The 25,182-nt window shown below is 57.5% G+C and overlaps 1 protein-coding gene and 1 long non-coding RNA gene across 3 annotated transcripts in view; both read left to right on the forward strand.

Moving 5' to 3' along the window:
* The first annotated feature begins 1,649 nt into the window (after positions 1-1,649).
* The window catches only part of POLR2A (RNA polymerase II subunit A), a 33,357-nt gene continuing 9,824 nt past the window's right edge, over positions 1,650-25,182 (forward strand). Inside the window, exons 1-21 of one of the 2 annotated variants that reach the window (XM_085564235.1) lie at positions 1,650-1,929; positions 3,685-3,817; positions 5,589-5,725; positions 6,733-6,906; positions 8,015-8,296; positions 9,711-9,872; positions 10,891-11,111; positions 12,677-12,809; positions 14,208-14,332; positions 15,342-15,552; positions 16,702-16,911; positions 17,801-17,969; positions 18,464-18,558; positions 19,337-19,540; positions 20,325-20,547; positions 20,944-21,127; positions 21,832-22,003; positions 22,935-23,040; positions 23,826-23,862; positions 23,974-24,031; positions 24,621-24,845. In XM_085564235.1, the coding sequence (XP_085420361.1) occupies positions 1,840-1,929; positions 3,685-3,817; positions 5,589-5,725; positions 6,733-6,906; positions 8,015-8,296; positions 9,711-9,872; positions 10,891-11,111; positions 12,677-12,809; positions 14,208-14,332; positions 15,342-15,552; positions 16,702-16,911; positions 17,801-17,969; positions 18,464-18,558; positions 19,337-19,540; positions 20,325-20,547; positions 20,944-21,127; positions 21,832-22,003; positions 22,935-23,040; positions 23,826-23,862; positions 23,974-24,031; positions 24,621-24,845 (3,351 nt within the window). In that variant the 5' untranslated portion in view covers positions 1,650-1,839. Of the gene's footprint in view, positions 1,930-3,684; positions 3,818-5,588; positions 5,726-6,732; positions 6,907-8,014; positions 8,297-9,710; positions 9,873-10,890; positions 11,112-12,676; positions 12,810-14,207; positions 14,333-15,341; positions 15,553-16,701; positions 16,912-17,800; positions 17,970-18,463; positions 18,559-19,336; positions 19,541-20,324; positions 20,548-20,943; positions 21,128-21,831; positions 22,004-22,934; positions 23,041-23,825; positions 24,032-24,620; positions 24,846-25,182 lie in introns of both variants that reach the window. The other variant, XM_085564234.1, reaches the window with a different exon arrangement.
* LOC146764693 (uncharacterized) lies at positions 5,732-6,379 on the forward strand. Its single transcript, XR_014950672.1, has 2 exons — positions 5,732-5,975; positions 6,106-6,379. It is a non-coding gene; the product is annotated as an uncharacterized LOC146764693 (long non-coding RNA).

Raw genomic sequence — 25,182 nt, forward strand, 5'->3', positions numbered from 1 at the left:
GGGGTTGTCACACGATTTCAGGCTGTGTTACAGTCGTGTCATGTGTCACACTGTGTGTCTGGCTGTGCCTTGTGGGGCTGTGTCAGGCTGCAGCTTTGGGTTGTACCTCAGACTGTGTCACACTCGTGTTGCATTTGTCACATTTGTGTCCGACTGTGCCTTGTGGGGCTGTGTCAGACTGTGGCTTTGGGTTGTACCTCAGACTGTGTCACATTTTGTGTTCGACTGTGCCCCGTGGGGCTGTCACACGATTTTGGGCTGTGTCACAGTCGTGTCACCTGTCACATTTGTCACATTTTGTCTCCGACTGTGCCCCGTGGGGCTGTCACGCCATTTCAGGCTGCGTCACACGGCGTCACACTCGTGTCACCTTGTGTGTCCGGCTGTGCCGTGCTCACGCCACGTCCCGGTGACGCCCCGTGACGTCACCCCTCCCCCGGTGACACGGGGGAAGCCCCCCCACTCCTGACCCCCCAAATCCCCCCCTGCTCCCCAAATTTCTCCTCCTGTGCCCCTGAACCCCCAAAATCCCCCAACACACACTTTTCATTCCTCCTTCCCCCCTCTCTGCCCTTCTCCCCCAGATTCCCTTTTCTTGCCATAATTGTCCCCAAAACCTCCTCCCTGACCCCCAAACACCAAAATTCTCCTTTTCCCCTCCACTTTTGGCCCCGTGCTCCTTCGTGCCCCTCCCAAACTCTCCTCAATCGCTGTTTCACTGCTCCAGGTGCCCCCAAACCCCCTCGTGCCCCCCAAATCCCCCTCCTTGCCTGGGATTGCTCCTGCCTGGCTGAATGCCCCTTCCCTGCCCCAACCATAGCCCCGCGCTCCTCCTCCTCTGCCTTCAAGCCCTTCATTCCGCCCCCAACCCCTCCGCTCCCCCCCAAAGTTCTCCTTCCCGCTCCTGGACTGCCCCTCCAGCAGCGCAGCGCCTCGCCCGGCCCCTTCCCCAGCGCCCCTCCGGAGCAGGCCCCGAAGCCTCGGCCTTTCCCAGCGCCCGCGCCCGGGCCGGCAGCGCCGGGAGCGGCCGGGCCGGGCGGGCGAGGCCGGGGCCGCGCGGGCCGCGGCCGGAGCGGCGCCTCGGCCGTTTCCGGCACCGTCCGCCTCAGCTTCGGCAGCTCCCGGCAGCTCCCGCCTCTCCCCGCGGCCTCCGCCACCGCTTCGGCATCTGCCGAGAGCTGCCGCCAACGCTTCGGCCAGTTCCGGCTCTTTCCGTCGGCGCTCGGGCACCGCCGGCTCAATTCGATCCTTTCCGTCGCTCTCCGGCCGTGTCCGCCCGCTCCCGTCCGCACTTCGGGGATCTCCGTCAAGCTCCGCCATCCTCCCCCCGCCCCCGCTGGGGGGGGCGGTGCGTTTGCGATGAATTATTCATGAATCGATCCCACCGCGCCGGCAGCGGGGTTGGGGGTTCCGCCCCGGCGACGGCGCGTCCCGGGAGAGGCTCGCGGGGCAGCGGACGCGGAGCTTCGCCTGCCCCGCTGCCCGCCCGCCTCACGGGCCGTGGCGGGACCGCGTCTCTCCTTTTCTTTCCCGCTCTTCCCCCCCCTTTCCCCGTGAGGCGCTTGGTACGCTCCGGCCACGCCCCCTCCGGCGGCGCGCGGGGGCCGAGGCTATATAAGGCGGCGGCGGCGCCTCGCAGCGCTCAGTCGCGCCTGGAGCGCGGAGCGGCCGGAGCGGAGGAGGGGGAGCTCCGGCCCGGAGGCTCCGTGAGGCGCCGGCTCCCCGGTGGGGTTTAAACTCCCCGCTCCCTCACCCCCCACCCCTTTTCCCCCCGCCCTTCCGTGAAGGGGTCGGTTCCGAGCAGCCGGAGCGGCGCGAGGCCGCGGCCCCAGCGGCGCCATGCACGGCGGGCCGCCCTCGGGCGACAGCGCCTGCCCGCTGCGCACCATCAAACGAGTCCAGTTCGGGATCCTGAGCCCCGATGAGATGGTACCGGGGCCGGGGCGGCGCGGCCGGGGCCGGCGGGGGGCGAGCGGCGGCGGGCAATGGCGGCGGGGCAGCGAGAGCGGCGGGCGGAGCGGCCCCGCGCGGGAACAGCGCCCCCCGCCGGCCCGGAGGGGCCCGGAGGGGCCGGGGGCTCCCCGGGGATCCTCGGGACTCCCGGGGGCTCCCGGGGGCTCCCCGGGGATCCTCGGGGCTCCCGGGGGCTCCTCGGGGTTCCCTCGGGGCTCCCTGGGGCTCCTCGGGGCTCCCCGGTTCTCCTCGGTTCTCCCCGGGGGCTCCTCGATTCTCCCCGGGGCTCCCGGGGGCTCCCCGGGGCTCCTCGGTTCTCCTCGGTTCTCCCCGGGGGCTCCCCTGTTCTCCCCGGGGCTCCCGGGGGCTCCTCGGGGCTCCCCGGGACTCCTCGGTTCTCCCCGGGGCTCCTCGGTTCTCCTCAGGGCTCCCGGGGTCTCCCCCGTTCTCCCCGGTTCTGCTCGGGGCTCCCCGGTTCTCCTCGGGGCTCCCCGGTTCTCCCCGAGGCTCCCCGGGACTCCTCGGTTCTCCTCGGGGCTCCCGGGGTCTCCCCCGTTCTCCTCGATTCTCCTCGGGGGCTCCCCGGTTCTCCTCGGGGGCTCCCCGGTTCTCCTCGGGGCTCCTCGATTCTCCCCGGTTCTCCCCGGTTCTCCCCGGTTCTCCCCGGGGCTCCCGGGGTCTCCCCCGTTCTCCCCGGTTCTCCCCGGTTCTCCTCGGGGCTCCTCGGGGGCTGCGGGATCCCGAGCGCGGCTCGGGAAGGGCTGCGGTGCCCGGGAGCCTCGGGGAGGGCGTTGGGGTGTCCCAGGATGGCTCAGAATCCCCGGGAGGAGTTTTGGGGTCCCCAGGATGGTCAGGGAGCCCCGGGAGGAGTTTTGGGGTCCCTGAGAGTGGCTCAGGGAGCCCCAGGAGGAGTTTTGGGGTCCCCAGGAGTGGCTCAGAATCCCTTGGTGGCATTTTGGGAGCCCCAGGAGGAGTTTTGGGGTCCCCAGGAGTGGCTCAGAATCCCCTGGTGGCGTTTTGGGGTCCCCAGGAGTGGCTCAGGGAGCCCCGGGAGGAGTTTTGGGGTCTCTGGGGGTGCCCTGGAGGCCTCGGGAGGAGCTTTGGGGTGCCTTGGAGGGGTTTTAGGGTGTCCTGAGCCTCTGGAGGTGTCTGTGGGGAGCCTTGGAAGAGCTTCAGGCCGGTGTGAAGAGCACTTGGGGTGCCTGGAGGCTTTTAGGGGGGTTCTGGAAGAGGTTTGGAGTGTCCTGGAGGAGCTTTGGGGGTCCCTGAGAGTCACTTGAAGCCCTGGAGGGGTTTTGGGGGTCTCTGGGAGCTGCTCAGGGAGCCCAGGTGGGATTTTGGGGTCCTTCAGGGAGCCCAGGTGGGATTTTGGGGTCCCTCAGGGAGCCCAGGTGGGATTTTGGGGTCCCTGGGAGCTGCTCAGGGAGCCCAGGTGGGATTTTGGGGTCCCTGGGAGCTGCTCAGTGAACCCAGGAGGGATTTTGGGGTCCCTGGGAGCTGCTCAGGGAGCCCAGATGGGATTTTGGGGTCCCTCAGGGAGCCCAGGTGGGATTTTGGGGTCCCTGGGAGCTGCTCAGGGAACCCAGGAGGGATTTTGGGGTGATTAAAGATTTTGTTGTCACCCGAGGGGGTCACTTGGGGTACCCCCAACCCCTTTTGTGTTTTTGAGGGGGGGCTCGTGGATGAATTCGGGGTTCCCCGCGTGCCTCAGTTTCCCTTTTGCCCCCCCAGAAACGGATGTCGGTGACCGAGGGGGGCATCAAGTACCCCGAAACCACCGAGGGGGGACGCCCCAAACTGGGGGGGCTGATGGACCCCCGGCAGGGCGTCATCGAGAGGACGGGGCGCTGCCAGACCTGCGCCGGTGAGCTGGGGGCTGAACCCCAAAATCCTCCCGGGAGGGACCCTGAACCCCAAAATCCTCCCGGGAGGGGGCCTGAACCCCAAAATCCTCCGGGGAGAGACCCTGAGCCCCAAAATCCTCCCGGGAGGGGGCCTGAACCCCAAAATCCTCCCGGGAGGGACCCTGAACCCCAAAATCCTCCCGGAAGGAGCCCTGAACCCCAAAATCCTCCCCGGAGGGGCCCTGAACCCCAAAATCCTCCCGGAAGGAGCCCTGAACCCCAAAATCCTCCCGGGAGGGGCCCTGAGCCCCAAAATCTTCCTAGGAGGGGGTTGTGACCCCCAAAATCCTCCCGGGAGGGGGCCCTGAACCCCAAAATCCTCTTGGGAGAGACCCTGAACCCCAAAATCTTCCTAGGAGGGGGTCGTGACCCCCAAAATCCTCCCGGGAGGGGCCCTGAACCCCAAAATCCTCCTGGGAGGGACCCTGAACCCCAAAATCCTCTTGGGAGAGACCCTGAACCCCAAAATCCTCCCGGGAGGGACCCTGAACCCCAAAATCCTCCCCGGAGGGGCCCTGAGCCCCAAAATCCTCCCGGGAGGGACCCTGAACCCCAAAATCCTCTTGGGAGAGACCTGGAACCCCAAAATCCTCCGGGGAGGGGCCCTGAGCCCCAAAATCCTCCCGGGAGGGGGTCGTGACCCCCAAAATTGCTCTTGGGGGTCCCCCAAAGCCCCAAATCTTTACAGGGAGGGGGTTCTAACCCCCCTAAAATCCCTCCCGGTTTTGGGGGGGATTTGATGGTTTTGGGGTGTCCTTTCTTGTGGGTTTCCCCTTTTTGGGGAGCTCCCCTCATTTCCCTCTCCCCAAATTTCACTTTTGCCTCACCCGTGGGAATTCTTGAGGGAGACTTTCGGTGTTTTTTGGGGGGTTTTCCTCTCTTATTTTGGGGTCTCTTTTTTGGGGGTGATGTCGCCCTTTTTTTGGGGTTTTGCTTTTTTTAGGGGGGGTTCTTGTTTTTTGGGGTGCTCTCCGTTTTTAGGTTTTTTTAGGGATTTTTTAGGTATTTTTTAGGGTTTCTTTAGGGGGTTTTAGAATTTTTTAGGGTTTTTTTTGTTTTCTTTTTCTTTGCTTTTTTAGGGTTTTTTTTAGGATTTTTTTAGGGGTTTTTGGGTTTCTTTTTTGGTTTTTTTTAAGGTTTTTGTAGGGTTTCTTTAGGGGTTTTTAGAATTTTTTAGAGGTTTATTCTGGGGGTTTTTTTGGGTTTCTTTAGGTGGTTTTAGGGGGTTTTTGAGTTTCTTTTTAGGGTTTTTTAAAGGTTTTTTTAGGGTTTCTTTAGGGTTTCTTTAGGTGTTTTTAGGGGGTTTTTGAGTTTCTTTTTTGGTTTTTTTTTTAGGGTTTTTTTAGGGTTTCTTTAGGGTTTCTTTAAGGTTTCTTTAGGGATTTTTAGAGGTTTTTTGGGTTTAATTTTTGGGTTTTTTTAGGTTTTTTTAGTTTTTTTTTAGGGTTTCTTTAATGTTTCTTTAGGGATTTTTAGAGGTTTTTTGGGTTTATTTTTAGTTTTTTTTAGGTTTTTTTTTAGTTTTTTTTTAGGGTTTCTTTAGGGTTTCTTTAATGTTTCTTTAGGGATTTTTAGAGGTTTTTTGGAGGTTTTTTTTGGGTTTTTTAGGGTTATTTTAGGGTTTTTTCAGTGTTTTTCTCCTCCCACCCCAGAACCCCATTCAGGGGGGGTTCCCCTCTATCCCAACCCAGTTTTGGGGTGTCCCCCAACCCGATTTTGGGCTGTCCCCAGGGAACATGACGGAGTGTCCGGGCCACTTTGGCCACATCGAGCTGGCCAAGCCCGTGTTCCACGTGGGCTTCTTGGGCAAAACCATGAAGATCCTGCGCTGCGTCTGCTTCTTCTGCTCCAAGCTGCTCGTGGACTCGGTGAGACCCCAAAACCTCCGGGGCACCCCCACATTTGGGGGGTCGGTTTTGGGTGGAAAACGCCCCAAAATGGCTCCGGGGTGGCACCTCGGGGACATCCTGGGGACACATCGGGGTCGGGGGGATTTTGGGGGTGACACTGGGTGGGGGGGACGTCAGGAGAGGGTGACAGTGAGGGGACATCGAGAACAGGTGACAAAATTTGGGGGGACACCAAGAAAAAGTGACAGATTTGGGGGGACACCAAGAAGTGACAGATTTGGGGACACCAAGAAGTGGCAAAATTTGGGGACACCAAGAAGTGACAGATTTGGGGACACCAAGAAGTGACAGATTTGGGGACACCAAGAAGTGGCAAAATTTGGGGACACAGAGGGGAGGTGACAAAATTTGGGGGGACACCAAGAAGTGACAGATTTGGGGACACCAAGAAGTGGCAAAATTTGGGGATACAGAGGGGAGGTGACAAAATTTGGGGACATCAGGAGAGGATGACAGAATGAGGGGACACTGAGAAGAGGTGAAAAAATTTGGGGACAAAGAAGAAGTGACAAAATTTGGGGGACATCAAGAAGTGATAGATTTGGGGACACCAAGAAGTGGCAAAATTTGGGGATACCGAGGAGAGGTGACAAAATTTGGGGGGACACCAAGGGGAAGTGACAGAGTTGAGGGACACCAAGAAGTGACAAAATTAGAGGGACATGAAGAAGTGACAATTTGGGGGAACACCAAGGAGAGGTGGCAAAATTTGGGGATACCAAGGGGAGGTGGAAAATCTGGGTGACACTCAGAAGAGGTGACAAAATTTGGGGACACTGAGAAGAGGTGACAAAATTGGGGGACACAGAGTTGTCACCTGCCTGGTGGCCCTGGAAGCTCTGGAGATGTTGAAGGACCACAATGTGACAACACCAAACGCCCAAAATCACTTTTTATAACCCCAAAACCACAACGTGACCCCAAAATGGCGTTTTGTGACCCCAAACCTGCGTTTTTTTGGGCAGAACAACCCCAAGATCAAGGACATCCTGGGCAAGTCCAAGGGGCAGCCCAAGAAGAGGCTGACCCACGTTTACGACCTCTGCAAGGGCAAGAACATCTGCGAGGGCGGCGAGGAGATGGACCACAAGTTCGGCGTGGAGCAGCCCGAGGGCGACGAGGACCTCACCAAGGAGAAGGTGGGCACCCCAAAATCCATTGGTGGCCCCAAAATCTCCCTTGGTGGCCCCAAAATCCATTGGTGGCCCCAAAATCCCCCTTGGTGGCCCCAAAATCCCCGTTTTTTGGTAAAAAATTCTTATTTATGGCCCCACAACCCCCCTTGGTGGCCTCAAAACCCCCTTGGAGAATTTTCACCCCAGAAACCCCATTTTTAACCCCAATAACCCCATTCTTAACCCCATTTCTCCCCTATTTCCCCCCGTTTCAGGGCCACGATGGCTGTGGGCACTACCAACCCCATTTTTAACCCAAACAACCCCACTTTTAACCCGAATAATCCCCATTTTCTCTGTTTTAGGGCCACGGTGGCTCCAGGTGCTACCAGCCCTTGTTGCTAATCCAAATAATTCCCCATGTTTCACCCCAATAACCCCATTTTTTCTCCCAATAACCCCATTTTCCCCCACTATCTCTATTTTTCCCCCAATAACCCCATTTCCCCCCATTATCTCAATTTTTAACCCAAATAACCCCATTTCCCCCCCAATATCTCCATTTTTCCCCCAATAACCCCATTTTCCCCCCCAATAACCCCATTTTTCACCCCGTTTCTCCCCCCGTCCCAGGGCCACGGCAGCTGCGGGCGCTACCAGCCCTTGTTGCTAACCCAAATAATTCCCCTTTTTCACCCCAATAACCCCATTTTTCACCCAAATGACCCCATTTTTCCCCCCAATAACCCCATTTTCACCCCAATAACCCCATGTATCTCCATTTTAAACCCCAATAACCCCGTTTTTCCCCCCAATAACCCCATTTTCACCCCAATAACCCCCTGTATCTCTATTTTAAACCCCAATAACCCCATTTTTCCCCCCAATAACCCCATTTTCACCCCAGTAACCCCCTGTATCTCCATTTTCCCCCCCAATAACCCCATTTCTCACCCCGTTTCTCCCCCCGTCCCAGGGCCACGGCGGCTGCGGGCGCTACCAGCCCTTGTTCTAACCCAAATAATTCCCCTTTTTCACCCCAATAACCCCATTTTCACCCCAGTAACCCCCTGTATCTCCATTTTCCCCCCCAATAACCCCATTTTTCACCCCGTTTCTCCCCCCGTCCCAGGGCCATGGCGGCTGCGGGCGCTACCAGCCGCGCATCCGCCGCTCGGGGCTGGAGCTGTACGCCGAGTGGAAGCACGTCAACGAGGACTCGCAGGAGAAGAAGATCCTGCTGAGCCCCGAGCGCGTGCACGAGATCTTCAAGCGCATCTCGGACGAGGAGTGCTTCGTGCTGGGCATGGACCCCAAATTCGCCCGGCCCGAGTGGATGGTGTGCACCGTGCTGCCCGTGCCGCCGCTGTCCGTGCGCCCGGCCGTGGTCATGCAGGGCTCCGCCCGCAACCAGGTGGGGTTTGGGGTCAGATCGTGGGGTTTGGGGTCAGACTGTGGGGTTTTGGGGGTGTTTGGGGTGGTTTTGGGGTCAGGTTGTGGGGTTTTGGGGGTTTATTTGGGTTATTGGGGTGGCATTGGGGTGTTTGGGGGGCACCGTGCTGCCCGTGCCGCCGCTGTCCGTGCGCCCGGCCGTGGTCATGCAGGGCTCCGCCCGTAACCAGGTGGGGTTTGGGGTCAGACTGTGGGGTTTTGGGTCAGACTGTGGGGTTTTGGGTCAGACTGTGGGGGTTTGGGGTGGTTTTGGGGTGGTTTAAGGGGTTTATTTGGGTTATTGGGGTGTTTGGGGGGCACCGTGCTGCCCGTGCCGCCGCTGTCCGTGCGCCCGGCCGTGGTCATGCAGGGCTCCGCCCGTAACCAGGTGGGGTTTGGGGTCAGATCGTGGGGTTTGGGTCAGACTGTGGGGTTTTGGGTCAGATTGTGGGAGTTTGGGGTCAGATTGTGGGGTTTTGGGGGTGTTTGGGGTGGTTTTGGGGGTGTTTGGGGGGCACCGTGCTGCCCGTGCTGCCGCTGTCCGTGCGCCCGGCCGTGGTCATGCAGGGCTCCGCCCGTAACCAGGTGGGGTTTTGGGTCAGACTGTGGGGTTTGGGGTCAGATTGTGGGGTTTTGGGTCAGATTGTGGGGTTTGGAGTCAGATTGTGGGGTTTTGGGTCAGATTGTGGGGTTTGGGGTCAGATTGTGGGGTTTTAGGGGTGTTTAAGGTAGTTTTAGGGTGGTTTTGGGGGTCCTAGGATTGGTATTGGGGTGTTTGGGGGGCATCGTGCTTCCCGTGTCCCCAGCCGTGGTCATGCAGGGCTTTGTCTGCACCCAGGTGGGGTTTTGGGGCGATTCTGTGGGGTTTTGGGGTCAGTTTGGGGTGGTTTTCGGGTCAGTTTGGGGTGGTTTTGGGGGTGTTTGGGGCAGTTTTGGGGTGTTTGGGGCTGCCCATGTCCCCAGCCGTGGTCATGCAGGGCTTTGTCTGCACCCAGGTGGGGTTTTGGGGTGATTCTGTGGGGTTTTGGGGTCAGTTTGGGGTGGTTTTGGGGGTGTTTGGGGCAGTTTTGGGGTGTTTGGGGCTGCCCATGTCCCCAGCCGTGGTCATGCAGGGCTCTGCCGGCACCCAGGTGGGCACTGGGGCAGCTTTTGGGGTGTCCCAGGGTGGGTGTTGGGGTCCCTGATGCCTTTTGGGGTCTCCTCACTTCTTTGGGGTCCCCAGTCCCCTTTTGGGGTCACCCCCCAAGACTCTTTGGGCTATCCCTGTTTTATTCCCACCCCAAATCCACCCTGCACCTTTCCCACGGCGTTTTGGTTTTTTCACCTCTTTATCGCTGTCAAACCTCCTAATCAATACATTTTGGGGGGTCACCCCACTAATTTTGGGGTGTCCCCAGGATGACCTGACCCACAAACTGGCCGACATCGTCAAGATCAACAACCAGCTGCGGCGCAACGAGCAGAACGGGGCGGCCGCGCACGTCATCGCCGAGGACGTCAAGCTGCTGCAGTTCCACGTGGCCACCATGGTGGACAACGAGCTGCCCGGCCTGCCCCGGGTACAGAGGGGGCACAGGGGGGTTTTGGGGTGTCCTAGAGAGATTTTAGGGGGTCACAGAAGGGTTTTGGGGTGGCGCGAGGCGAGGGACATTCAGCTGGTGGCCCCAAGTCGTGGCCGTGGACGTCGAGCTGCTGTAGGTCCACGTGGCCACCGTGGTGGACAACGAGCTGCCCAGGGTCCAGGAGAGTCTGGGGGGGTCACAGGGGGGTTTTGGGGTGTCCCAGAGAGGTTTTGGGGTGTCACAGAGGAGTTTTGGGGGTCACAGGGGGGTTTTGGGGTGTCACAGAGGAGTTTTGGGGTATCACAGAGGGGTTTTGGGGTGTCCCAGAGAGGATTTGGGGTGCCCCAGATGGGTTTTGGGGTGTCCCAGAGAGGTTTTGGGGCGTCCCAGAGAGGTTTTGGGGTATCACAGAGGGGTTTTGGGGTGTCCCAGAGAGGTTTTGGGGTGTCCCAGAGAGGTTTTAGGGGGTCACAGAGAGGTTTTGGAGTGTCCCAGAGAGGTTTTGGGGTGTCCCAGAGGGTTTTTGGGGTGTCCCAGAAAGAATTTGGGGTGTCCCAGAGAGGTTTTGGGGTGTCCCAGAGGGGTTTTGGGGTGTCCCAGAGAGGTTTTGGGGTGTCCCAGAAAGGTTTTGGGGTGTCCCAGATGGGTTTTGGGGGTCCTAGAGAGGTTTTGGGGGGTCCCAGAGGGGTTTTGGGGTGTCCCAGAGGGGTTTTCAGCTGGGACACAAAGGGGACAAGCAGGGACAGAGCAGCCCGGGAACCCCCCAAATCCCCAGTGGATTTTGGATTTTTGGGGTGATTTTGGTGGTTCCAACCCCCCCCTGAACCCCAATTTCTCCTCCCCAAGCCATGCAGAATTTAGGGCCTCCCCCAAATGTCTTTTGCTCCCCCAAACCCTTCTCTGAACCCTCCCAAGAACCCAAGGTGATCGATTTGTGTCCCCCGGTGAATTTTGGATTTTTGGGGTGATTTTTGGGTTCCAACCCGCCCTGAACCCCCAATTTCTCCTCCCCCAGGCCATGCAGAAGTCGGGGCGCCCCCTGAAGTCCCTGAAGCAGCGGCTGAAGGGGAAGGAGGGTCGGGTTCGGGGCAACCTCATGGGCAAACGGGTGGATTTCTCCGCCCGCACCGTCATCACCCCCGACCCCAACCTGGCCATCGACCAGGTGGGCGTCCCCCGCTCCATCGCCGCCAACATGACCTTCGCCGAGATCGTCACGCCCTTCAACATCGACAGGTGGCCTTGGGGGGGATCTGGGGGGCTTTGGGATGGATTTATGGGGGTTTGGGATGGATTTATGGAGCTCTGGGATGGATTTATGGGGATTTGGGATGGATTTATGGAGGTTTGGGATGGATTTATGGAGGTTTGGGATGGATTTATGGAGGTTTGAAGAAGATTTATGGAGGTTTGGGATGGATTTATGGGGTTTGGGATGGATTTATGGGGATTTGGGATGGATTTATGGAGGTTTGGGATGGATTTATGGGGGTTTGGGGTGGATTTATGGGGGTTTGGGATGGATTTATGGAGGTTTGAAGAAGATTTATGGGGGTTTGGGATGGATTTATGGGGTTTTGGATGGATTTATGGGGGTTTGGGATGGATTTATGGAGGTTTGAAGAAGATTTATGGGGGTTTGGGATGGATTTATGGGCGTTTGGGATGGATTTATGGGGATTTGGGGTGGATTTATGGAGGTTTGGGATGGATTTATGGAGGTTTGGGATGGATTTATGGGGTTTGGGATGGATTTGTGGAGGTTTGGGATGGATTTATGGGGGTTTGGGATGGATTTATGGGGGTTTGGGATGGATTTATGGGGGTTTGGGATGGATTTATGGGGGTTTGGGATGGATTTATGGAGGTTTGGGATGGATTTATGAGGTTTGGGATGGATTTATGGAGGTTTGGGATGGATTTATGAGGTTTGGGATGGATTTATGGAGGTTTGGGATGGATTTATGGAGGTTTGGGATGGATTTATGGGGTTTTGGGATGGATTTATGGAGGTTTGGGATGGATTTATGGGGTTTGGGATGGATTTATGGAGGTTTGAAGAAGATCTATGGAGGTTTGGGATGGATTTATGGGGGTTTTGTATGGATTTATGGGGGTTTGGGATGGATTTATGGAGGTTTGGGATGGATTTATGAGGTTTGGGATGGATTTATGGAGGTTTGGGATGGATTTATGGAGGTTTGGGATGGATTTATGGGGGTTTGGGATGGATTTATGGAGGTTTGGGATGGATTTATGGGGGTTTGGGATGGATTTATGGAGGTTTGGGATGGATTTATGGGGTTTTGGATGGATTTATAAGGTTTTGGATGGATTTATGGGGGTTTGGGATGGATTTTTTTGGGTTTGGCATGGGTATCCCCTGCTCCATCACCATCACTGGCACCATTGGTGGGATCGTCACCTTCAACAGTGACTGGAGGAGTTTGGGGAGGATCTGGGGGACTTTGGGGCAGATTTTGGGGTGAATTTGGGGAGGTGTCTGGTGTGGTTGGAGGAGCTCAGGGAGATTGAAGGGTTAAAGGGATTTTGGGGGGATTTGGGGGATTTTAGGACAGACGTGGGGCAGTTTTGGGATGATTTAGGCACCTTCAGCGAGTTTCGGGGTGGACACAGGGATACGGGGGCGGACATTAGGATTATTTTGAGTCGACCCCAATAACCCAAAACCACCCCAAACACCCTCTAAACCCCACTGCTCCTCCTCGAGGTGCCTGTGAGAGCGCTGAGGTGCCTCCCTGAGCCCCAAAATCCCCTGAAGTGACCCCAAAACCCCTTAGGCTGCAGGAGCTGGTGCGCAGGGGGAACAGCCAGTACCCGGGGGCCAAGTACATCATCAGGGACAACGGGGACAGGATCGACCTCCGCTTCCACCCCAAGCCCAGCGACCTCCACCTGCAGATCGGCTACAAGGTCAGCGCCCCGGAACCCCAAAACTCACCCCGAGGCTCCCAAAAAAGGACGGACACCAAAAACGGGGAGCGGAACCCGCGACTGCGGGCGGGGATTGTCGGTTTGGGGGGTCGGAGCTTTGGGGTTTGGGTCAGTCCCTGGGTTTGGGGTTCGGAGATCTGGGTTTGGGGTTCAGATCCTGATTTTGGGGTTCAGAGCTCTGGATTTGGGGCTCAGAGCTCTGGATTTGGGGTTCAGAGCTCTGGATTTGGGGTTCAGATCCTGATTTTGGGGTTCAGAGCTCTGGGTTTGGGGTTCAGAGCTCTGGATTTGGGGTTCAGATCCTGATTTTGGGGTTCAGAGCTCTGGGTTTGGGGTTCAGAGCTCTGGGTTTGGGGTTCAGATCCTGATTTTGGGGTTCAGAGCTCTGGGTTTGGGGTTCAGATCCTGATTTTGGGGTTCAGAGCTCTGGATTTGGGGTCCAGATCCTGATTTTGGGGTTCAGAGCTCTGGTTTTGGGGCTCAATCCCTGATTTTGGGGTTCAGAGCTCTGATTTTGGGGTTCAGATCCTGATTTTGGGGTTCAGAGCTCTGGATTTGGGGTTCAGATCCTGATTTTGGGGTTCAGAGCTCTGGATTTGGGGTTCAGATCCTGATTTTGGGGTTCAGAGCTCTGGTTTTGGGGCTCAATCCCTGATTTTGGGGTTCAGAGCTCTGGTTTTGGGGCTTAATCCCTGATTTTGGGGTTCAGAGCTCTGGATTTGGGGTTCAGAGCTCTGGGTTTGGGGTTCAGATCCTGATTTTGGGGTTCAGAGCTCTGGTTTTGGGGTTCAGTCCCTGATTTCGGGGTTCAGAGCTCTGATTTTGGGGTTCAGAGCTCTGGTTTTGGGGCTCAATCCCTGATTTTGGGGTTCAGAGCTCTGGATTTGGGGTTCAGATCCTGATTTTGGGGTTCAGAGCTCTGGTTTTGGGGCTCAATCCCTGATTTTGGGGTTCAGAGCTCTGGGTTTGGGCTCAACCCCTGATTTTGGGGTTCAGAGCTCTGATTTTGGGGTTCAGATCCTGATTTTGGGGTTCTCAGCTCTGGATTTGGGGCTCAATCCCTGATTTTGGGGTTCTCAGCTCTGGATTTGGGGTTCAATCTGTAATGTTTGGATCCTGATTCTAGATGTTGGTTTCAATCCAAAATTTTGGGTTGAAATCTCTGAGATTTGAGGTTCAATCCTCAATTTTTGGCCTTCACCACCACCAGGGAGCGAATTTAACCCCGATCTCCTCGTTCTCCTCGCTCTGACCCCACCGTTTTTGAGGGGAAGATGCCGTTTTTGGGGTGTCCCCCATTTTTGGGGTGTCCCCCATTTTTGGGGTGTCCCCCGTTTTCGGGGTGTCCTCCTGACTCTTGGGGGGCTTTGGGGACAGGTGGAACGTCACATGTGCGACGGGGACATCGTCATCTTCAACCGGCAGCCCACCCTGCACAAGATGTCCATGATGGGTCACCGGGTCAGGATCCTGCCCTGGTCCACCTTCAGGCTGAATCTGAGGTGAAACAGCCCAAAAACCCCAAAATTTACCCCAAAATTACCCCAAATCCTGCCCTGGTCCACCTTCAGGCTGAATCTGAGGTGAAACAGCCCAAAAACCCCAAAATTTACCCCAAAATTACCCCAAATCCTGCCCTGGTCCATCTTTGCTCTGAATTTGAGGTCCCAGTGTCCCCAGAATGTCCCTGATGTCCCCCCAATGTCCCCACAATGTCCCAATGTCCCCACAATGTCCCCGATGTCCCCACAATGTCCCCGCAGTGTCACCACGCCCTACAAGGGTGATGAGATGAACCTGTCCTGTGTCCCTGCCATGTCCCAATGTTCCAGATGTCCCCACAATGTCCCCACAACGTCTCGATGTCCCCACGATGTCCCCACGATGTCCCAGTGTCCCCAGAACATCCCTGATGTTCTCACAGTGTCACCACGTCCTACAACAGTGATGAGATGAACCTGTCCCGTGTCCCTGATGTGACCCCAAAGTCCCTGAGATCCCAGATGTCCCAGTGTCCCCACGGTGTCCCCAATGTCCCTGATGTCCCCTCACTGTCCCCGCAGCATCACCACGCCCTACAAGGATGATGAGAGGAACCCACCCCATGTCCCTGCCATGACCCCGATGTCCCTGAGATCCCTGAGGTCCCCGATGTCCCAGATGTCCCAGTGTCCCCACAATGTCCCCACAATGTCCCCACAATGTCCCTGATGTCCCCATGATGTCCCCTCAGTGTCACCATGCCCTACAGCAGTGATGAGATGAACCCACCCCATGTCCCTGCCATGACCCCGATGTCCCTGAGATCCCAGATGTCCCAATGTCCCCATGATGTCCCCAATGTCCCCAATGTCCCCTCGCTGTCCCCGCAGCATCACCACGCCCTACAAGGATGATGACAGGAACCCACTCCATGTCCCTGCCATGACCCCAATGTCCCTGAGATCCCAGATGTCCCAATGTCCCCACGATGTCCCCGATGTCCCCAATGTCCCCTCGCTGTCCCCGCAGCGTCACCACGCCCTACAACGCCGACTTTGACGGCGACGAGATGAACCTGCACCTGCCGCAGTCGCTGGAGACGCGGGCGGAGATCCAGGAGTTGGCCATGGTGCCCAGGATGATCGTCACCCCCCAGAGCAACCGGCCCGTCATGGGCATCGTGCAGGACACGCTGACGGCCGTGCGCAAGTTCACCAAGAGGGACGTCTTCCTCGAGAGGGTCGGTCTGGGGGGTTTGGGGTGATTTGAGATGATTTGGGGTTGGTTTGAGGTCCTTTGTGGTGGTTTTGGGGTGATGGACCATGGTTTTGGGGTGATGGACCATGGTTTTGGGGTGATGGACAGTGGTTTTGGGGTGATGGACCATGGTTTTGGGGTGATGGACCGTGGTTTTGGGGTGATGGACAGTGGTTTTGGGGTGATGGACCGTGGTTTTGGGGTGATGGACAGTGGTTTTGGGGTGATGGACAGTGGTTTTGGGGTGATGGACCATGGTTTTGGGGTGATGGACAGTGGTTTTGGGGTGGTGGACCATGGTTTTGGGGTGATGGACCATGGTTTTGGGGTGGTGGACCATGGTTTTGGGGTGGTTGCTGCTGCCGTTGTGTTGGACACGGTGATGGTTGTGCGCAAGTTCACCAAGAAGGACGTCCTCCTCGAGAGGGTCAGTCTGGGAGGTTTTGGGGTGATTTGAGATGATTTGGGGTTGGTTTGAGGTCCTTTGTGGTGGTTTTGGGGTGGTGGACCATGGTTTTGGGGTGATGGACCATGGTTTTGGGGTGATGGACCATGGTTTTGGGGTGGTGGACCATGGTTTTGGGGTGGTGGACCATGGTTTTGGGGTGGTGGACCATGGTTTTGGGGTGATGGACCATGGTTTTGGGGTGGTTTCTGCTGTCGTTGCGTTGGACACACTGATGGTTGTGCGGAAGGTCACCAAGAGGGACGTCCTCCTCGAGAGGGTCGATTTTGGGGGGATTTTGGGGGTTTTGGGGATTTGAGATGATTTGGGGTCGGTTTTGGGGTCATTTTGGGGGAGTTTAGGTTGATTTGAGATGATTTGGGGTGGTTTGGGGTGAGATCAGGCGGTTTTGGGGAGGTTTTGAGGGTTTTGTGGAGGACACGCTGATGGTCGGGCACGAGGTCACCACAAGGAACGTCTTCCTCGAGAAGGTTTGGTTTGGGGGGATTTTGGGGGTTTTTAGGACATTTTTAGGATATTTTGGGTTTTTTAGGACATTTTTAGGAGATTTCGGGGGTTTTTAGGACATTTTTAGGAGATTTTGGGTTTTTTAGGACATTTTTAGGAGATTTTGGGATCTCCGTGGGTTCTCTCCTGGATTGGTGACGTTTTTGGCGTGTCCCTCAGGGCGAGGTGATGAACCTGCTGATGTTCCTGTCCACGTGGGACGGCAAGGTGCCCCAGCCGGCCATCCTGAAGCCGCGGCCGCTGTGGACGGGCAAGCAGATCTTCTCGCTCATCATCCCCGGCCACATCAACTGCGTCCGCACGCACAGCACCCACCCCGACGACGAGGACAGCGGCCCCTACAAGCACATCTCCCCCGGGGACACCAAGGTGGGCCTTCCGAGGAGCTCCGGGGCGCTTGGTGGGGTCTGAGGGGGCTTCGGGTGGTTTGATGGGGTTTTGGTGGGATCTGATGGGGTTTGGTGGGATTTGATGGGGTTTTGGTGGGGTCTGAGGGGGCTTTGGTGGGGTCTGAGGGGGTTTTGATGGGATCTGATGGGGTTTTGATGGGATCTGAGGGTGGTTTGATGGGGTTTGGTGGGGTCTGAGGGGGTTTGGTGGGGTTTGGTGGGGTCTGAGGGGGCTTTGGTGGCGTCTGATGGGCTTTGGTGGGGTCTGAGGGGGTTTTGGTGGGGTCTGAGGGGGCTTTGGTGGGGTCTGATGGGGTTTTGATGGGATCTGAGGGTGGTTTGATGGAGTTTGATGGGGTTTGGTGGGGTCTGATGGGGTTTGGTGGGGTCTGATGGGGTTTGGTGGGATCTGAGGGAGCTTTGGGTGGTTTGATGGGGTTTTGATGAGATCTGAGGGAGCTTTGATGGGACCTGAGGAAGCTTTGGTGGGACCTGAGGGGGCTTTGGTGGAATGTGAGGGAGCTTTGGTGGGACCTGAGGAGGCTTTGGGTGGTTTGATGGGGTTTTGATGAGATCTGATGGGGTTTGCTGGGGTCTGATGGGGTTTTGGTGGGATCTGAGGGAGCTTTGGTGGGATCTCAGGAGGCTTTGGTGGGATCTCAGGAGTCTTTGGTGGGATCTGAGCCTGATTTGGGTGGCCTGAGGGCACTTGGGATGTTCTCAGGGGGCTTTGGTGGAACTTGAGGAGGTCTTGGAGGGCTTTGTAGACTTTGAGGTGACCCGGGGTCGTTTTTGGGGTGCTCCAGGTGGGTTTTGGGGACTTTTTTTGGACCTTCAAGGTCCTGACCCCGTTCCTCGGATGTCCCCAGGTGATCGTGGAGAACGGGGAGCTCATCATGGGCATCCTGTGCAAGAAGTCCCTGGGGACGTCGGCCGGGTCCCTGGTGCACATCTCCTACCTGGAGATGGGCCACGACACCACGCGCCTCTTCTACAGCAACATCCAGACCGTCATCAACAACTGGCTGCTCATCGAGGGTCAGCGTGCTCCAGGAGCTCCTGGGGACCTTCCTGGTGGCATCTAGTGGGGGTTTGGTCACCTGGGGATCTTCTCAGATCCCAGCTTGGTGGAGCCCTGGAGCTCTTGGGCCCCATTCTTGAGGTCCTGGTGGTTCTTGGACCCCTTTTTTGGGACCTGTGGGGCTGAAAACCTTCTTGGTGGCATCTAATGGGGGTTTGATCACCTGGGGACATTCTCAGATCCCAGCTTGGTGAAGCCTTGGAGCTCTTGGAACCCATCCTTGAGGTCCTGGTGGTCCTTGGACCCTTTTTGGGACAAGGAGGACTCAGGAATTTTGGGGGAGCGTCCCACCCCCATTTCTGTCCCTGAAGGACCTCATTGTCCCCACGTCCTCCCTTTGTCCCACAGCCTGACCAGAACCTGACCCAGGGTTGTTTTTTTTGGGGTGGGGGACTGGAGAAGACCCCAAATTTTGGGGGGGATCCCCCTGAACCCCAAATGTCCCCCCCAGGTCACACCATCGGCATCGGGGACTCCATCGCCGACGCCAAGACCTACCAGGACATCCAGAACACCATCAAGAAGGCCAAGCAGGACGTGATCGAGGTGGGACTCCAGGAGTTCCTGGGAGTTTGGGGAATTCCACGAGGTTTGGGAGGTTCCTGGAGGATCTCAGGGGGGTTTGGAGCAGTTCCTGGAGGATCTCAGGAGGTTTGGGAGGTTCCTGGAGGATCTCAGGGGGGTTTGGAGCAGTTCCTGGAGGATCTCAGGAGGTTTGGGTGGTTCCTGGAGGATCTCAGGGGGGTTTGGGGCAGTTTTTGGAGGATCTCAGGAGGTTTGGAGCAGTTCCTGGAGGATCTCAGGAGGTTTGGGTAGTTCCTGGAGGATCTCAGGAGGTTTGGGTGGTTCCTGGAGGATCTCAGGAGGTTTGGAGCAGTTCCTGGAGGATCTCAGGAGGTTTGGGTGGTTCCTGGAGGATCTCAGGGGGGTTTGGAGCAGTTCCTGGAGGATCTCAGGAGGTTTGGGAGGTTCCTGGAGGATCTCAGGAGGTTTGGGGCAGTTCCTGGAGGATCTCAGGGGGGTTTGGAGCAGTTCCTGGAGGATCTCAGGAGGTTTGGGAGGTTCCTGGAGGATCTCAGGAGGTTTGGGGCAGTTCCTGGAGGATCTCAGGAGGTTTGGGAGGTTCCTGGAGGATCTCAGGGGGGTTTGGAGCAGTTCCTGGAGGATCTCAGGAGGTTTGGGTGGTTCCTGGAGGATCTCCTGAGGTTTTGGTTGGTTCTTGTGGAGTTTTTTGGGTTTTTTGGAGCTTCTCAGGTGGTTTTAGCCAGCAGGGGCTGTCGGGGCTCCCTGCTGACCCTTCTGGGGTGGCTTTTGGGGTCTCCAGGTGATCGAGAAGGCCCACAACAACGAGCTGGAGCCCACCCCGGGCAACACCTTGCGCCAGACCTTTGAGAACCAGGTGAACCGGATCCTCAACGACGCCCGCGACAAGACCGGCTCTTCTGCCCAGAAGTCCCTGTCCGAGTACAACAACTTCAAGTCCATGGTGGTCTCGGGGGCCAAGGGCTCCAAGATCAACATCTCCCAGGTTTGGGGGCTTCCAGAAAATCCTGGGGGGCTCCATGTGGGGTTTGGGGCAGTTCCTGGAGGATCTCAGGGGGGTTTGGGGCAGTTCCTGGAGGATCTCAGGGGGTTTTGGGTGGTTCCTGGAGGATCTCAGGAGGTTTGGAGCAGTTTTTGGAGGATCTCAGGAGGTTTTGGGCGGTTCCTGGAGGATCTCAGGAGTTTTGGGCAGTTCCTGCAGGATCTCAGGTGGTTTTGGGCAGTTCCTGGAGGATCTCAGGAAGTTTGAAGCAATTTTTGGAGGATCTCAGGAGGTTTTGGGTGGTTCCTGCAGGATCTCAGGAGGTTTTGGGCGGTTCCTTTGCAATCTCAGGAAGTTTGAAGCAATTTTTGGAGGATCTCAGGAGGTTTTGGGTGGTTCCTGAAGGATCTCAGGAGGTTTTGAGCGGTTCCTGAAGGATCTCAGGAGGTTTTGGATGGTTCCTGGAGGATCTTGGGATGTTTGAAGCAGTTTTTGGAGGCTCTCAGGAGGTTTTGGGTGGTTCCTGGAGGATCTCAGGGGGTTTGGATGGTTCCTGAAGGATCTCAGGAGCTTTTTGGGCGGTTCCTGAAGGATCTCAGGATGTTTGAAGCAGTTCCTGGAGGATCTCAGGAGGTTTGGGATGGTTCCTGAAGCATCTCAGGAGGTTTTGGGCGGTTCCTGCAGGATCTCAGGAGGTTTTGGGCGGTTCCTTTGCAATTCTCTGGAGTTCTCCTGACCCGAGGCGCTCCGGGCCGTGTCCCCGCGTGCCCGGCCGTTGTCCCCTCAGGTGATCGCGGTGGTGGGCCAGCAGAACGTGGAGGGGAAGCGGATCCCGTTTGGCTTCAAGCACCGGACGCTGCCGCACTTCATCAAGGACGACTACGGCCCCGAGAGTCGCGGCTTCGTGGAGAACTCCTACCTGGCCGGCCTCACGCCCACCGAGTTCTTCTTCCACGCCATGGGTGGCCGTGAGGGCCTCATCGACACGGCCGTCAAAACGGCCGAGACCGGTCAGTGTCCCCAGAAGGTCCCCGTGGACCTCCCGGGAAGCCAAAACTCCACCCGCGCCACCTCCAGGAGCTCAGAGTCCCAGCGTGGAAACTCTGAGGGCCCCAAAGCCTCCCCATATGCCTCCTGGAGGTCCCAAACCCTCCCCAGATGCCTCCAGGATCCCCAACTCTCCCCAGATGCCTCCTGGAGATCCCCAACCCTCCCCAGATGCCTCCTGGAGGTTCCCAAACCCTCCCCAGATACCTCCTGGAGATCCCCAAACCCTCCCCAGATGCCTCCTGGAGGTTCCCAAACCCTCCCCAGATACCTCCTGGAGATCCCCAAACCCTCCCCAGATGCCTCCTGGAGATCCCCAAACCCTCCCCAGATGCCTCCTGACCCCTGGCCACCCACAGGGTACATCCAGCGGCGGCTGATCAAGTCCATGGAGTCGGTGATGGTCAAGTACGACGCCACGGTCAGGAACTCCATCAACCAGGTGGTGCAGCTGCGCTACGGCGAGGACGGACTGGCCGGCGAGAGCGTCGAGTTCCAGAACCTGGCCACCCTCAAACCCTCCAACAAGGCCTTCGAGAAGAAGTGAGGGACACGGGGGACGCGGTGGGGACACGGCCCGGGGCAGGGCGTGGTTGTGGGAGTCATTGAAGGGCTCATTTCTGGTGCTGGAGACATCTTGGGGTCTTCAAAGGAGTTGGGGACATCTTGGGGTCTTCAAAATGGAGTTTTGGACATCTTGGGGTCTTCAGAGGAGTTGGGAACATCTTGGGGTCTTCAAGTGGTTCCTTCCAAGGTTTCAGACCCATCTTGAGGTCCCCACGTAGCTCCTTCCAGAGGTTGGGGACATTTTGGGGTCTTCTCCTGGCAAACCTGGGTGACATTTTGGTGTCCCCAACCTCTTCCACCCCAAACCAGGACCCGCATTGGTGTCTCCAACCTTTGGTCACGTTTTGGTGTCTCCAACCTTTGGTCACATTTTGGTGTCTTCCAACCTTTGGTCACGTTTTGGTGTCTTCCAACCTTTGGTCATGTTTTGGTGTCTCCAACCTTTGGTCATGTTTTGGTGTCTCCAACCTTTGGTCATGTTTTGGTGTCTCCAACCTTTGGTCACGTTTTGGTGTCTCCAACCTTTGGTCATGTTTTGGTGTCCCCAATGTTTGGTCATGTTTTGGTGTCCCCAACCTTCTCCTGCCCCATGCAGACCGAGGGTTTTGATGTCCCCGGCTTTCTCCAGCCTGTCCTGGGTGTCCCTGAGGTGTCCCTGAAGTGTCCCCGTGTCCCCCCAGGTTCAAGTTCGACTACACCAACGAGCGGGCGCTGCGCCGGACGCTGCAGGAGGAGCTGGTCAAGGACATCCTGTCCAACGCCCACATCCAGAACGAGCTGGAGCGCGAGTTCGACCGCATGCGCGAGGACAGGGAGGTCCTCAGGGTCATCTTCCCCACCGGGGACAGCAAGGTGACACCAAAACCCACCCTGAAAACACCCGGGACACCCCAAAACCCGACTGAGATACTCCAAAACCCACCTGGGACATCCCAAAACCCGACTGAGATACTCCAAAACCCACCTGGGACATCGCAAAACCCGACTGAGATACCTCAAACCCAACTGAGATACCCCAAAACCCAACTGAGATACCCCCAAAACCCAACTGAGATACCTCAAACCCGACTGAGATACTCCAAAACCCAACTGAGATACCTCAAACCCAACTGAGATACTCCAAAACCCACCTGGGACATCCCAAAACCCGACTGAGATACCCCAAAACCCAACTGAGATACCCCAAAACCCAACTGAGATACCTCAAACCTAACTGAGATACCCCAAACCCAACTGAGATACCCCAAACCCAACTGAGATACCTCAAACCTAACTGAGATACCTCAAACCCAACTGAGATACCCCAAACCCAACTGAGATACCCCAAAACCCGACTGAGATACCTCAAACCCAACTGGGACACCCCAAAACCCAACTGAGATACCCCCAAACCCAACTGGGACACCCCAAAACCCCAAATTCCAACCAGGACAACACAAAATGTCCACGAAATCCAACCAGGGCACCCTAAAAACTCCTGGGACACCCCAAAACCCAACCGGGATGACCCAAAACCCAACTGAGATACCCCAAAACCCACCTGGGACACCCCAAAACCCAACCGGGATGACCCAAAACCCACCTGGGACACCCCAAAACCCAACCGAGATGCTCCAAAATCCAACTGCGATGACCCAAAACCCCTCTGAGATGTCCCATTTTTGGGTTCTGACTCCCTCATTTTGGGGTTCTTCCCCAATTTTGGGGTTCTTCTCCTATTTTGAGGCTCTGTCCCCCGTTTTTGACCCCTGTCCCCCGTTTTTTTGGGGTTCTCCTCCCCCAGGTGGTGCTCCCCTGTAACCTGCTCCGCATGATCTGGAACGCGCAGAAGATCTTCCACATCAACTCCCGGCTGCCCTCGGACCTGCACCCGGTCAAGGTGGTGGAGGGTGAGTGGGGCGAGGGTCTGGGGTCCTTCTGGAAGGTTCTGGAAGTCCTTGAGTCCCTCAGGAAAGTTCTGGAGGTCCTTGAGTATCTCAGGAAGGTTCTGGAGTTCCTTAAGTCCCTCAGGAAGGTTCTGGAGGTTCTTGAGTCCTTTAGGGGTCCCTCAGGAAGGTTCTGGAGATCCTCAAGTCCCTCAGGAAGCTGTGGTGGGTTTGGGGTCCCTCAGGAAGGTTCTGGAAGCCCTTGAGTCTCTCAGGAATGTTCTGGAGATCCTTGGGTCCCTCAGGAAGGTTCTGGAAGCCCTCGAGTCCCTCAGGAAGCTGTAGTGGGTTTGGGGACCCTCAGGAAGGTTCTGGAGATCCTCAAGTCCCTCAGGAAGGTTCTGGAGATCCTTGAGTCCTTCAGGAAGGTTCTGGAAGTTCTTGAGTCCTTTAGGGGTCCCTCAGGAAGGTTCTGGAGATCCTCCAGTCCCTCAGGAAGCTGTGGTGGGTTTGGGGACCCTCAGGAACGTTCTGGAGATCCTTGAGTCCCTCAGGAAGGTTCTGGAGATCCTCCAGTCCCTCAGGAAGCTGTAGTGGGTTTGGGGACCCTCAGGAAGGTTCTGGAGATCCTCCAGTCCCTCAGGAAGCTGTGGTGGGTTTGGGGACCCTCAGGAAGGTTCTGGAGATCCTCCAGTCCCTCAGGAAGGTTCTGGAGATCCTCCAGTCCCTCAGGAAGCCGTGGTGGGCGTGGAGACCCCCAGGAACGCTCTGGCCGCCCTCGGTGGCCGCCGTGACCGCGCTGTCCGCAGGGGTGAAGGAGCTGAGCCGGAAGCTGGTGATCGTCAACGGGGAGGACCCGCTGAGCCGGCAGGCGCAGGAGAACGCCACGCTGCTCTTCAACATCCACCTGCGCTCCACGCTCTGCAGCCGCCGCATGGTGGAGGAGTTCCGGCTCAGCGGGGAGGCCTTCGACTGGCTGCTGGGGGAGATCGAGTCCAAGTTCAACCAGGCCATCGTGAGGAGAAGGCTTGGGGTCACCTCTGGGGGGTTTGGGGTCACCTCTGGGGGGTTTGGGGTCACCTCTGGGGGTTTGGGGTCACCTCTGGGGGGTTTGGGGTCACCTCTGGGGGTTTGGGGTCACCTCTGAGGGGTTTGGGGTGACCTCTGGGGGTTTGGGGTGACCTCTGGGGGTTTGGGGTCACCTCTGGGGGTTTGGGGTCACCTCTGGGGGGTTTGGGGTTTGGGGTCAGATCTTGGGGAACCTTCGACTGGCTGCTGGGGGAGATCGAGTCCAAGTTCAACCAGGCCATCGTGAGGAGAAGGCTTGGGGTCACCTCTGGGGGTTTGGGATCATTTGGGGTCACTTCTGGAGGGTTTGGGGTCATTCTTGGGGTGTTTGGGGTAATTTCTGGGCTTTGGCGACCCCGCTGTGACGTTCTCCTGTCCCCGTGTCCCCTCAGGCCCACCCCGGGGAGATGGTTTGGGGTCACCATGGGGTTTGGTGACGTTCTCCTGTCCCCGTGTCCCCTCAGGCCCACCCCGGGGAGATGGTTTGGGGTCACCATGGGGTTTGGTGACGTTCTCCTGTCCCCGTGTCCCCTCAGGCCCACCCCGGGGAGATGGTGGGCGCTCTGGCCGCGCAGTCCCTGGGCGAGCCGGCCACGCAGATGACCCTCAACACCTTCCACTACGCGGGGGTGTCGGCCAAGAACGTCACGCTGGGCGTGCCGCGCCTCAAGGAGCTCATCAACATCTCCAAGAAGCCCAAGACGCCGTCGCTCACCGTGTTCCTGCTGGGCCAGAGCGCCCGCGACGCCGAGCGCGCCAAGGTGGCACCGGGGACGGCGGCTGGGGCTCCGGGGTGGTCTGCTGGTGGCTTTGTGACCTCAGCTCTGTGGTGGCCCTGTGGGTTTTGGTCACCTCTGTGTCCCCCCCACAGCTCTGTGGTGGCTCCATAGCTTCATGTCCCCATGGTGGGCCTGTGCCTTTGTGTCCCCTCTGTGTCCCCACAGCCCCGCGGTGGCTGTGGTGGCTCCATGGCTCCAGGGTCACCATGTCCCTGTGGTGGCCCTGTGGGTTTTGGTCACCCCTGTGTCCCCATGTCTTCCATGTTCCCATGTCCCCTCAGGACGTCCTGCGCCACCTGGAGCACACCACACCCAGTGT

This window comes from Lonchura striata, chromosome 32, assembly GCF_050655825.1.
Source record: "Lonchura striata isolate lonStrDom1 chromosome 32, ASM5065582v1, whole genome shotgun sequence".
Classification (NCBI taxonomy): Eukaryota; Metazoa; Chordata; class Aves; order Passeriformes; family Estrildidae; genus Lonchura; species Lonchura striata.